At 41.9% G+C, this 12,091-nt stretch overlaps 2 protein-coding genes across 2 annotated transcripts in view; one reads left to right on the top strand and one right to left on the bottom strand.

Moving 5' to 3' along the window:
* Nucleotides 1–2: 2 nt before the first annotated feature.
* nsg1 (neuronal vesicle trafficking associated 1) lies at nt 3–5,644 on the bottom strand. Its single transcript, XM_004545191.6, has 5 exons — nt 5,402–5,644; nt 4,939–5,092; nt 4,556–4,672; nt 3,004–3,114; nt 3–1,349 (listed from the first exon to the last, which is right to left on the bottom strand). Exons 2-5 carry the CDS (start codon nt 5,065–5,067, stop codon nt 1,149–1,151), a joined length of 558 nt encoding a protein of 185 aa, XP_004545248.1. The 5' UTR covers nt 5,068–5,092; nt 5,402–5,644; the 3' UTR covers nt 3–1,148.
* A 5,124-nt stretch (nt 5,645–10,768) lies between these two features.
* tacc1 (transforming, acidic coiled-coil containing protein 1) overlaps nt 10,769–12,091 on the top strand; it is a 32,651-nt gene continuing 31,328 nt past the window's right edge. The window contains exon 1 of the mRNA XM_004545197.3: nt 10,769–10,939. The gene's annotated coding sequence lies outside the window, so the exon portion shown is untranslated. The remainder of the gene's footprint in view (nt 10,940–12,091) is intronic.

Here is a 12,091-nt window from a genome sequence, read left to right as displayed (position 1 = left end):
CGTCGGTGTGAAATGTGGGCACTTTATTTGAGTTTTTCATTTGACATTTTTTTTATGTAGCAAATGCACTTCAATGGCAATCATTACATTGTTTGAAAAAGGTACATAATTTGTGGCAAGTTAAGTTAAATGACAAATACAGAAAGGAAACAACAGGACAAGCAACTACTGTCAGATTGTTCCACTACATCAGCCTAACTCTAGTATCTGTGGTGGCTGCTTATAGCCATATATGGCGACATTAATCAATGCGAAGCATTGCGCAATACAGTGTCTTCACTAGCAATGCAAAAAACATTCAGTACAGTAGCTTAAAAGTTATGCTCTGTAAAGTAATCCTTAAATAAGTGTTGTGTAGCCAGAAAATCAAAGCACATTGTGTTCACAGAATCCAAATGAATGGAAACAATCATTCATGTCTGTTTGAGGGGAAAAAAAGAAAGAGAAACTTGATCAAACACTCGGTTTTTTTTAAAGCACTATATGCAGAGAGCAGTACAGCACAATTTAAAATATGTTTTCTGCTGGTACATTTCCTCCAAGTCAAGCCTTTGTTCACAATACCATAACACTAAGACATTTTCATACAGATGGCCTCAGTGGCAAATATCCTGTCACTTCATGAGAAATTTACCACTCGCCCAACCTCGAGATTTCCAACATGCTCATATCAGTACTTGATGTATTGGAATACAAAGAGATTCAAAGCAAACTGATTGTTATTAAGAGTCGTGCGTGCATAAAACAAGCGACGCAGACACGAGATGGTTCACAGTCGTTTCACAATCTGAGTACTAAAGTGAGCTCTGTTACATATGTGTATGTACAAAGACAGTGAATGTGTGTGTCAGTGTTTGTTTCTGTGGCTTTTTTTCTACACGTTTGCCACTCAAAGTGTAAATAAATAACAGTGTATGCTATTCAAACAAACCTGTAAATCCACCCAGCTGTTAGCCTCACTTGCAGAAATTCCTCCTACTGTAAGCATCAGCTGACCAAACTGCATCAACAAGGCAGCATAGCACCTCAGCCAAGAGAAGTGGATTTTTAACCATTAAAGCCACAGGACTGGGAGGTTTGCTTGAATGGCACAACCATATTATTTATTTTTCTGCAGCAGGCGAAGCCACCACCTGATCCCAGGTTGGTTAAGCCAGTTTCTGGGCAGTCTCCGTCTCCTGCTGGGTGACCTTCTCCTCAGACATGATGGTCACCCATGGTGATACTGACCGAGTGATGGTCTGCTTGGCTATGTTGTAGTGGTTAATGAGTGTGAAGAGACGTCCGCGGCCCCCAGGGCCCTGAGGGGGGTAGTTGCCATACAGCCCAGCTGGCATGCAGCGACCTTGCTGCTCCAGAAAGAGAGAATTAAACATACTGGGAGTTAACTCATTCAGTGCACACAATAGGTGATGACAACAGAATATAGATTGGAGCAAAAGAGCACAGAAAACAACGCAAGCTAAATCTTATCATTTAAACAGTTATACAGTGCTGTGCAAAAGTCTGGAGGCACAATTTGTGTCTTAAATTTTGCTTTGGAAAATTGCTACAGTGATTTATTCTAACATGTGCAAACATGCATGTATATAAGGGGGGAATGTATACAGTTGTAATTAGCTTGAAAGTCAAAATATTTGGTATGACCGCCTTTATTCTTCAAAACAGTCTCTTAGTCAAGCTTTCTTGTCATCTATTTAAGTAGTCTTCGAGAATAGTTCTCCAGACTTTTCATTTGTTCCCTGACAAGATGACCCCACAGTGCTTCAGTAATGTTGAGGCCAATCCATGACTGATATTGTTTCCCTCTGTTCCTATACCCAGGTATGCTTTTACTGCATTAGTTTGTTTGGGATCAATGTCACCCTTTTTTTCCAGATGGTATTGCATTGTTGATCAAAATGTGATGGAACTTTGTCAAGATGGCCAACATCACTGGAGGAATACAGCCATGAACCATGAACCTCCAACCTTATTTTACAGATGGCAGATACAGATACAGAAACTCACTGTGGTACCTCTCTCCTGGCCTCTGTACATTGAGCAATTTCAACCACAAGTTTCAAATTAGACTTTCAGACTAGTTCTTGTATAATCTGGCATACCTCTACCTTTTCACCTTCCCTGAAAATGGCTTCTTGACAGCAACACTTCTACTGAGACCATTTCTGATTAGGCTTTACTGGACAGTAGAAAGGCCACCTGAGGGGCCAGATTCATCTCTCTGGTCCTGTGTCAGGTTTTTGCTGGATTTTTTTCCCCGATTTCTTAAGGACACCATGTCACGATGTGCCAGGTGTTTGGGTAATAGCTCTATGGGAATCACCTTGTTGGTGAAAAAGTGCTGGAAGCAAAAGTATTGGAGGCAAAATCTAAAGAAATAAAGGGTGACTCAAGACTTTTTCCCAGCACTGTAGGTAGAGGGATCAAGGCTTTGTGGTGAGATAATAATCGATAACCTCAGACCCACAGCTTTTATTGTGAGAATATGTCATTTTTGCAGACCAGCAGTATGAGACGATAAAAGCCTTAGGTAAGGACTAATCTAAACTGCTCCTGGAACAGGAACACAACTGGAAACCAGTCAACAAAATTAATAATGAAATTTTTTATTAAAAGTAGCCATGTTAAGCTATTGCGAATTGCTGACCATCATGGCTGTTTCAGCAAAGCTATTTAATGTGTTTTATTGCATATTGACTGAACATTTTGTCGGTAATATGAAAAATGTACTGTTTGACCTCTCAAAAATTACATATTTTCACACAAACAGGTGGCACTGGTAATAAAATGTAGATTTATTGGGGATCTAAGGAAGTTCAGATAAGAGTTTTTTGTTTTTAAATCCATGGTAAAAATACATTTTCTATTTATGTCAGCTTAAATTGTATCAGTGAATGTAGTGTCAGCACTCATGATCAGTTAAATCCTCATTTAAATTAGACATTTAAAATAATGCAACAAAAATGCTTTACTGCATGAACGGTGAAATGTTTTTCTTACCGTGTAAACAAAGCTGTCAGGACAAGGCTGTTCATACTGGTAGACCTTGTAGACCACGAGGAACACTACGCACATCAGGAAAGCCAGAGCACAGATCACCAGCAAGGTCACCTAAAGGAGACGCACAGTGCCATCGTCAGCAGAAGACCTACGAGACAGCTCCGTTAAAGGACACCATAAATAGACTCCCTACATCTTGATGAAAGGAAGCGAGTGGGCAGACTGGAGCAACCTGTAATAGCTTCTTTGATATTAAAGGTTGAGCGAGAGTAAAAGAGCAAAAGAAAAAAAAATATGTAGACAATTATGTGGAAGGTCATAAAGTAAAACGGTGACAGTAACATCCAGTCAGGTCTACAGAATAATCTGAATAAATTAACTCGACAAGAACACAGTTTGTGCGGCCACCTGTACAGTTCAGCTCCCACCTCTCAGGGGAGTTATGTAACACCTACTGGAGCTACTGGGCAGTGGGAGTGAGCGCGTCATTATTACCCAAGATGTAACCCCCCCCCAAAGGTGTGCTTTATGCAGCAGGATAAATGAATATGCTAAGTTATTTGGAGGGAGGGAAAATTTCTATTTTAAAGCAATGTCAGTGAAATGGTTCTGTATCTGTGAAATTTCACAGTTGCAGCAGAGAAACAAGACTTCACATATTATGAGCAATGTGCCACACATCCAACAACTCTTTGAGGGGTTGTTGTTTTTAGTTTTTTTGGCCCACTGTGTTTGGCTCAGATTTGATAAGATTCTTAACAGTGTGCGTCGATATGAATGACAGTATTTGCTTTTTATTTGTTTGCTTGAATTGGACAGTTACACAGCAGAGCACACAGTGCAGCGTGCACAAAGCAGAGCAACAGGAGCTTATTACAGAGACTCTCTGTGATGAAAGGCCCGCCTGCAACATTTCAAAGCACCGACGTGAGGATGTAGGCTGTGTTCTCTCAGGCAGTGATGTGCCTCGGTGGCTTTATGTTTGAGAATTAAAGCCCTACAAAGAGAGCCTGGCACTGCTCAGAGATATTTTTTCATCTGTTGATTATGAATGTAGAGGGAGGATCGCTCACAGACATGCGGAGATGGATTTATAGGGAGAAAGGGCATCTTTTACGCATTCGTTTCTTATAAAAGCAAAACACGCGTTTCAATCATTCTATAGGTGTGCACAGAAAAATCTATCATCTAATCAAAGGAGCATTAAAAGGTGGGAGAGATGCTGCCATTTGGAGGCCATCACCATGGCAGCAGCTGAATTAATGAGAGTCTCAGGGCGGGGTTAAGTGAATCAGTGAGCATTATGTCTCTCTGTATAGCCGGCCAAGATTACAGGCAACAAGGGAGGACAGGGAGGCGAAAGAGGGCTGAATGAAGGAGCCAAAAGGTATGAGCTGTGCTGGGGAGGAAATATTATGATTGGAGGGGGGATGAAAAATGTCCTGAGCAGCAGGCAGACACATGTCTGCTCTCAGGGATGTGCATGTGTGGGAGTATACTGGGAAATGGATGATGCATGAAACACAGATTGTAGCAGCTCCGTTATTCTTACTTTGAGTCGCTCAGAAACGCCTTCAATGATGCTTATTGAGAACTCTGCGATTTTGGGAGATCGTAGCTTTCCCTTTTTGCTCTCACCATCATAATCTGCCTTTGTCTTCACCACCACCTGGCAGGAAAATAAAACACAGCCGCTTCATGAGAAGAAGAAAAAAAAACATGACTGGTAAAATCGGCATGTTTATTTTTAATGCAAGTGATACAGTTATAAGCAATATGACTGAAGTGATGTGTAATACTGGAGAGATGTGTAAGACTGGTTACCCGTTCCCCCCCCCCCCCTAATTAGAGTGATGGCAATACCACTAAACGCGCTGGTTCCCTCACTTTGAATCACAAATATCAATGGACATTTTGGTAAATCAAAAAGCATACCTTATCCGGTGGGGGGAACTGCAGCTGACTGGCATCTAATGGTGTTATAAGAGGGATGGTGTCAAACCCGTCTTCAGAAACCACCTTCCCGTTGGTTTTCTCGCTGAAATTATTGCCCAGTTTAACCATTTTCCCTGCACGGAAAAACGCCAACCTGAGGGGGTCAAAAAGCAAAAACAAAAAAAACAAGCACTCATTAAACCTAAAGGAAAAGCATTATCCATCGTCCTCTACCCCACAAGATTGCATAAATATTCCAGGAATTGTGCATTATGTTTTTGTTTCTCTCACAACAATGCAATCCAATCAGTGTAATGTGCACGATGTGGGGCGTTTTGTGGGCCACGAGAAAACCCGTTGAGCACAAAAGCGCAGGAGAGGACAAGCAAAGCTCGGGCTGATGCATCACCGTGAATGGGGAAAATATACACAGAAATACGCGTTAATGCATCCAAGCACTTACCAGCTCAAGCGATACAGGGGGGTTGATCCGTGAGCCTCTCGCAGTGTAGTGGTTTTATTCCTGCAGTACTGCTTTGTGCCTTCTTGAGGTGTGACGCAGCCGATTTGCGGGGAGCTGGTGCACAATATGGCCAGCTGGGTTTGTGCTCCGCGTTACCTCCGAGCTGGATGCTGCTGCTGGTGTCTGGCTGCACTGCAAGTGATGTAACGTCCTCATTACATCCATCCATACACACACACACACACACACACACACACACACGCAGGAACCCACTCCGACCAGCGGCTGTAAACCCTCTGCTCTCCAACTACAGTAAGATTTACAGTTAGGATGAAATGTCACTTTGCCCAATCATAAGGCGATCCAAGTGAAAGAAAAGAGCGCTTGTTTATGGGCATCCACATTTAAGTTTGCTGTAGTGGTAGTATATGTACATAAGATATTTGAAAGGGAGGAACAAACTTAGATGCTACTTCATCCTTTTTATTATTCATTTATTGGTGATTAGTTGTTTGGATTTTAATATCAAAGGTTCTCAACATGAAGCTTACACACCGAAACATGTGGATCAATGAGAAAAAGACACCTTATAGATACACCCTGTGTCTATTAACAAGCAACATGGGATCCACAATTACACGAACCTTGGTCATAATATTTTTTATTAGACTTGGTTTATTCTAGATCCTTATTATGCCGCCACCCTATAAAAATCCTGGACTGAAGCTAGCATGTTTCTTTATTGTATCCAGTAGCTTGTTGCCTGGCTACCGCGTGAGTAATGGGTTTAAGGACAGGATGACAATGAGCTCATCTGTTTTTGAGATTTGAAACACACACACACACACACACACACACACACACACACACACTGCAAGCTATATGGCACTCTGCTGGTTCTTCCAGGTGATCACCACAGTTTCAGGGGCTCAGTGAGGTTCTGCTTCCTTATGGGTATAAAAAAAAAAACCTTAAACTGTGCTGGGTTTGATCTGGTTCTGGTATGCTGTGGGAGTCAGTGGCAGATTTAGAAAATTTTACATGGAGGTGCGAAGGAGGGCCAAGAGGTCTAGGCAGGGTGGCGCATACCTCTTCAGTGAACTATGTGAAAATCCCCTGTGTATAAATAAAGTCAACAAAATGTCCACAAAAACAACTTAAAGCTATGTATTGTATCATCATGCCACCCCTCTTGCCCCTGTCCCGATGTTGAGAACCAAAACAAAATACTAGAGGCCCAGAAGGATGCAATCAAACAGATGAGTTTATTGAACACACGCGTGGGAAGATGTACACTGCAAAACATCAGATGTAGATCTCCGCCCAAAAATACACTTCAGATTGCTTTTATAACGCCCCTTCTCGTGTTTTACAAGAACGTAATTTGCATCTTAAAAACATAATTTGCATCTTTTACAGACAATGATCATTTTAAGAGATAAACGCAGACACCGAAATTCCCCCTCTCTAGCATCTTCATCCAAATATGGCCCTGAAGATCCCCAGGGACTTGTCCTCCTCTTTGGCCCATCTTCTGTCACCTGTTACTAAGCAAACTCAAATGCAACAAGAAGCTGAATACATTCAGGCCTTCACTCAAGCCTGTTTCTAGATTATATGTATTATATGTGTTTTGTAGGCATGTATGCAGTTTTAACCTTCTATAGCTTCAAGTCACTTGCACAATAGATCGTCCGGATATCGCGCCGAACGAGGCTTACAACCTCCAATTAACTGACTGAGCTCCAACTCTTTAATAAGCACAAAATGCAATGTGTATAAAATGGTCATAGCTGCACTTGTAATAAAAATGTTAATGTAATGCCAACAGTTTCACTAAATGTTTTAATGAAATGATGATTAATTTGATTAATGCAATGGTAATGACTTAATGCAAAGTTAATTAATGCAATGGTAATATGATGAGTATGAGTAGCAGTAAAATATTTTCCTTATTCCACACCCCCCTGCATAACAGTTGTGAGGACTGAAATATACAAAGGTCTGTGTGACTCTCCATGGATATGACTCTCTGAAGCATCCATGACCCACTGTCAAATTACATGTGCTTTTTGTGAACATGCTCTCATTTGTAAAGAGGATTCTGGTGAATCCCACTCAAGCTGCATATTGCTGGTCTGTGAGCAGAGATCCACGTCAGGCCCTCATGGAAACCTTATGGACTCTGACAGTTTGGTATGGCAGGATAGTATGTCCTATCCTGGAGAAGCTGGACTTCGGGTGCAACCTGAATGGGCTGCAGGTGCCATCTGATGCTACCATTAGTGACAAGAATACTAACAAAAAGCGATACTAGAGAAAATTCAGTCAGGAGGGATAAACAGAAAACAGTGGTCTGTGGTCACCACCTGCAACACTTTTAATTTTTGGAGGTTGTCTTGTTGCCCCTCCAGTGCTCCTGCTGGCACTTTCATTTGCACAGTGTGAATACATGTCGGCTGCCGACATGTATTCACACTGGTTTCTGCTCCCTTACTGGACAGACTGTGAAAACACAAAACCACAGCTCGCTTTAAACAACATTTTTTTCTGGTCTGGCAAAGATGACCAGAGCTGCCCTCAGTGCCAAATGATATCCTTCGAAGTTCCTTCCAAAGCTCCACTCTCACCACTGCTCATTATTGGCATCCCATTTGAGTGCCTTGGAATGGACATTATTGGATCTGTGGAGAAGAGTAAGACAGGGAATCGCTGTATGCTTGTAATTACTGATTATGCAACCAAATATCCTGAGGTTTTCCCACTGAAATCCATCAAGGCAAAATCAATGGCCTGTACAGCTCTTCTCAAGAGTAGGGTTTCCATGGGAAACACTGACCAACCAGAGAACTAACTTTATGTCAGGCGTACAAGCTGCTGGGTATTATAAGCCTGAGGACCACTTCATAAAACCCTCTGACTGATGGACTAATGGAGCAGTTTAATCAGACTCTAAAGCAGATGCTTCGAAAGGTGGTAGATGAGAATGGAAGGGCTTCCTTATCTTCTCTTTGCCTACAGGAAGTACCACAAGCCTCCACTGGTTTCTCTCTGTTTGAACTCTTGTATGGTTATGAGTTTCAGGACCTCTAACCTTCTTAAGAAACATTTGGGAGGAAGACGAGGCAAAGTTGGAATCTGTTAACATTGTTTACTATGTTGTGCAGATGAGGGAGTGACTTCAGAAAATGAGTGTCCAGTCGAACACGACCAAAATCCTGCAGAAGCATAAGTTCTGGTATGACTGATCAGCCCGGCAGAGGTCCCTTAGTCCTGGACAAAAAGTGTTGGTGCGCCTCCTTACTAACAACAATAAGCTACTGGCTAAGTGGCAAGGACCCTTTAAGGTTCAGAAGAAACTGGGTTCCACTACTTACTGGATGTCTACACTCCAGCTCCAGCAGGGTTCTGCATATAAACCTTTTGAAGGAAGGGGTGCAGAGGAAGGGGAGCAATACTTACATTCTGCTGCTGTGGCAAACTGTGACCTTAGCCATCTGCCAGAGGATAAACAGCTTCAGGTGAAGGGTGAGTGGAACTCTGAAGTATATCAAGTGAATCCGGGTAGAACAGGTATTGCTGAATGACAACTCTGTCATTAAAGAGGGAGCCATGGGAAGGCGTCTGAGTTACAGGATTCCTGAATGTCTTTTGGCATCTCTAAAGAAGTAAGTTGACTTAATGTTGTCCTTGGGGATCATCGAGCCTTCAAGGAGCGTTTCACTGCATGTTTCACTGCTCAGTGACAAAAATACTTGTGAGCCCCTGAAACAAGATCAAAGACAATGCATTTACCAGACCTCATACCACAGGATATACCCAGGGGAAGCTACACTAAGTGTGTATGGTTCACCGCAGATATATAAACAGGGTGTATCTTTAAGACCAATTGTCTGTATGATCAATTCAGTCGCCTATAACATCTAAAAGTTCTGTCTTCAACCTCAACACGCTGGTAGGCAGCTCTAAACACCACATCCAGAACACCTTGGATTTTGTTGAGAAGGTGAAAGATGTCATTATGGAGGCTGATGAAATAATGGTCTCGTACGATGTTACATCTCTCTTCACTTGTGTTTCAGTCACTGAAGCAGTGGAGGTAGTTCATAAGAGATTACAGGATGACCCCAACCTCAGCAACAGGACAACTCTCAGCACCAACCAAGTGTGTTTGATGTTGGAACTGTGTCTTCATTTCATATAATTCACATACAAGGGTCAGTACTACAGGCAGTAACATGGGTTTGCTATGGGTTGTATGCTATACATTCAAATAATTCACCTATTATTGGTCATTGATCAATAGTCACTGATCAATGTTCATCACAATTTGCATATTAATGATCCTGAAACTGACCTTACAGGCCATTGTTCAACAGTGGTGCTAGTTTCAGTCAAATGTACTTTTTATAAAGTTGGGAAAACCCGCAGTCAGCTGAGACTGAAGAAATCAATTTTGAAAACATCAAAACATTTCATATTTTTTAAGATGTTGTTTTTTGTTTATTAAGCCCTAGGCCTGCAAGTGCACAGTGCAGTGCAGCTGTGTTGTTCAAGTTTTTAATGCCTCAGCAGAGAAGTCGTTTTTGCCTTTCCAGGAAGGTTCTCCGCAGAGATTACCAGCACAGTTGAAAACTCAGCAGGCTTGTATGGATGCTGATTTCCTTTAAAAGCTCTGACTGGCAGAAACGCAAAGTAGCACATAATGAAATGACATAATAAACTCCATCATATATGAATGAGGCAAGCGTTTATTTACTGATTTCCAACTGTAAAGGGTCTGCTGTAGTTTTTGCTGAACACGCCACTTTGTTGCAGATGCCTTCTCGCGAATGAACACTAGAGGGAGACACCAGCTCACTGATTTCTTAAGCAATCACTGCGCTAAAGAAATCAATGAAATTAGGTCAATAAATAAACAAGTTTTCTTTTTTTATTCACACTTTTTTATCTTCATGTGATTTTCTGAGTGAGATAAAAACAATAACGGACTAGCAAACGAGTTTCTACTTTTTCCAAAAATAACAAAAACTTAGTTCTAAGCACCAGATTATATAAGAAACTACTTATTGTAGTCTAAATTTACAAGAAATAAGAAGCAACTGTGTTATATATTTTGGGTCTGTACTTTAATCATAAAGAGATCAGTTAAGTGTTATCATAATCTAGCTAAGAATATGAACTTTTAAAATGATCTAAAGTTATCACAGAGTGGTTTAAAAGCAGTGTTTCCGCTCGGCTGTAGTGTACTGTAAAGTGTGACTCAGCCTCATATAGCACTGCTACGGCTGTGTCTTTAAAACCCTGCTCTTGGCTCCTTGCCCAGAAAGTTTATTTCCCATTTCCCATCCAGCCACATGGACTGATCACCACCACGCAGAGCGAACAAGAATTTCCACTCTGAGAGCGGCAACTCCAGCAGCTGTTCTGAACACAGGACTTTAATCTTTGACCAGGGATTTCTACATCCACGGCTCGGTGAAGGACTTAAACCTCGCAGCAGATCTGCCACAGCTTGTCAGTCAACAGAGATTTGAGGTATTATTTAAAAACTGAGAGCTTTTGAACAGTTCTTTTTCTCCTGCCAGTCAGGTGCACCGTTATTCATGTAAGTAAGTGGTCTGTGTAGTTTACATGCTTGCTTTTGTTAACAGTGTGTTTTCTGGTACTGATCAGCTACTTTTTGGACAGTGTGTCAGATGACTCTTTGAATGTGTTGTGTCTGTTTCGTTCTGCTGCCATGTGAGCACTATTGTCTTTTTCTTTTCTTTTTTTTTGCATGAATACAAAGCCTCTTTTCACAAATCTATAATTCCCCTCTCCTGTTGACCCGGCGGTTTTGTAGTTTGTGGGGCTGTAAAGTAGCTCTGCTCATTAGTGCTTCTCCTGTGAAGGCTGTAACTGACAGGTTGGTGAAAGCTTGCACACATGACATTTAGTCACCTTAGAGGAGGAATTAGGCACAAAGATTTAAAGGCAAACAATGTTGGCAAGGACAATTAGGTTAAGATTGACTGTTTTGTTTGTTCAAACTGTCACAGCCAGCAGTAAACAGGACGCTTGCCTTCACACACTCACACATTTACGCACAGACAGTGATGCTCTGATTGACTGAGCAGACTAAGGCACAGACACACCACCGTAAGAGATGACGTGATAAGCCAAGTGAGACTCTTTTAGAGACAGACTGGTTTGTTATTGCCGGTGTCTTGCACAGGGGCTACATCATGTGCTGCTGAAGTTTCTGGAGAATTTTCTGGGAAGATGAGGTCACAGGGAGACACACCCAGAGGGGCCTTTTCCAAGCAGGAAAGGCCACGGGTGGAAGACATTCATCAGTGGCTTTGAGTGAGTCACTTGCCATGAGAAAGCTGCAGTGCTGTTGGAATTTCCTTTCAGCGTGGAGCACAGAGGTTTTAACCTGGATATTTAAACTGAGCTGGATGGCGTCACATACACAGACAGTTCTTATTCAAATACACAGTTAGAGGCTGTATGCTTTAGTTCTACACAAGTTCCTGCTCTGTTAAGATGTTTGAGTATCAAAGAGTGCAGATATAAAAAGGAGTATAACAGTAAGAGCTGGCTCCAGCTGCTGGAATGTGGCTGGAATGAGGTTTATTTCCTCTTGGCTGAAAAGATCAAGATGGATGACCTGTGGATATTTAACCCCCCACATCCCCACCTCTG

This window comes from Maylandia zebra, linkage group LG5 (assembly GCF_041146795.1).
Source record: "Maylandia zebra isolate NMK-2024a linkage group LG5, Mzebra_GT3a, whole genome shotgun sequence".
Taxonomy (NCBI): domain Eukaryota; kingdom Metazoa; phylum Chordata; class Actinopteri; order Cichliformes; family Cichlidae; genus Maylandia; species Maylandia zebra.
This window is presented reverse-complemented; position numbering and strand designations above follow the sequence as displayed.

Bases quoted from the DNA above. Each gene is read 5' to 3' on its own strand.
- nsg1 (XM_004545191.6), bottom strand. From the start codon at position 5,067: ATGGTTAAACTGGGCAATAATTTCAGCGAGAAAACCAACGGGAAGGTG. The intron at 4,673-4,938 runs GTATGCTTTTTG...TTTTCCTGCCAG, and splicing joins AGTTCCCCCCACCGGATAAG to GTGGTGGTGAAGACAAAGGC. The intron at 1,350-3,003 runs GTAAGAAAAACA...TTTCTGGAGCAG, and splicing joins CTGACAGCTTTGTTTACACG to CAAGGTCGCTGCATGCCAGC.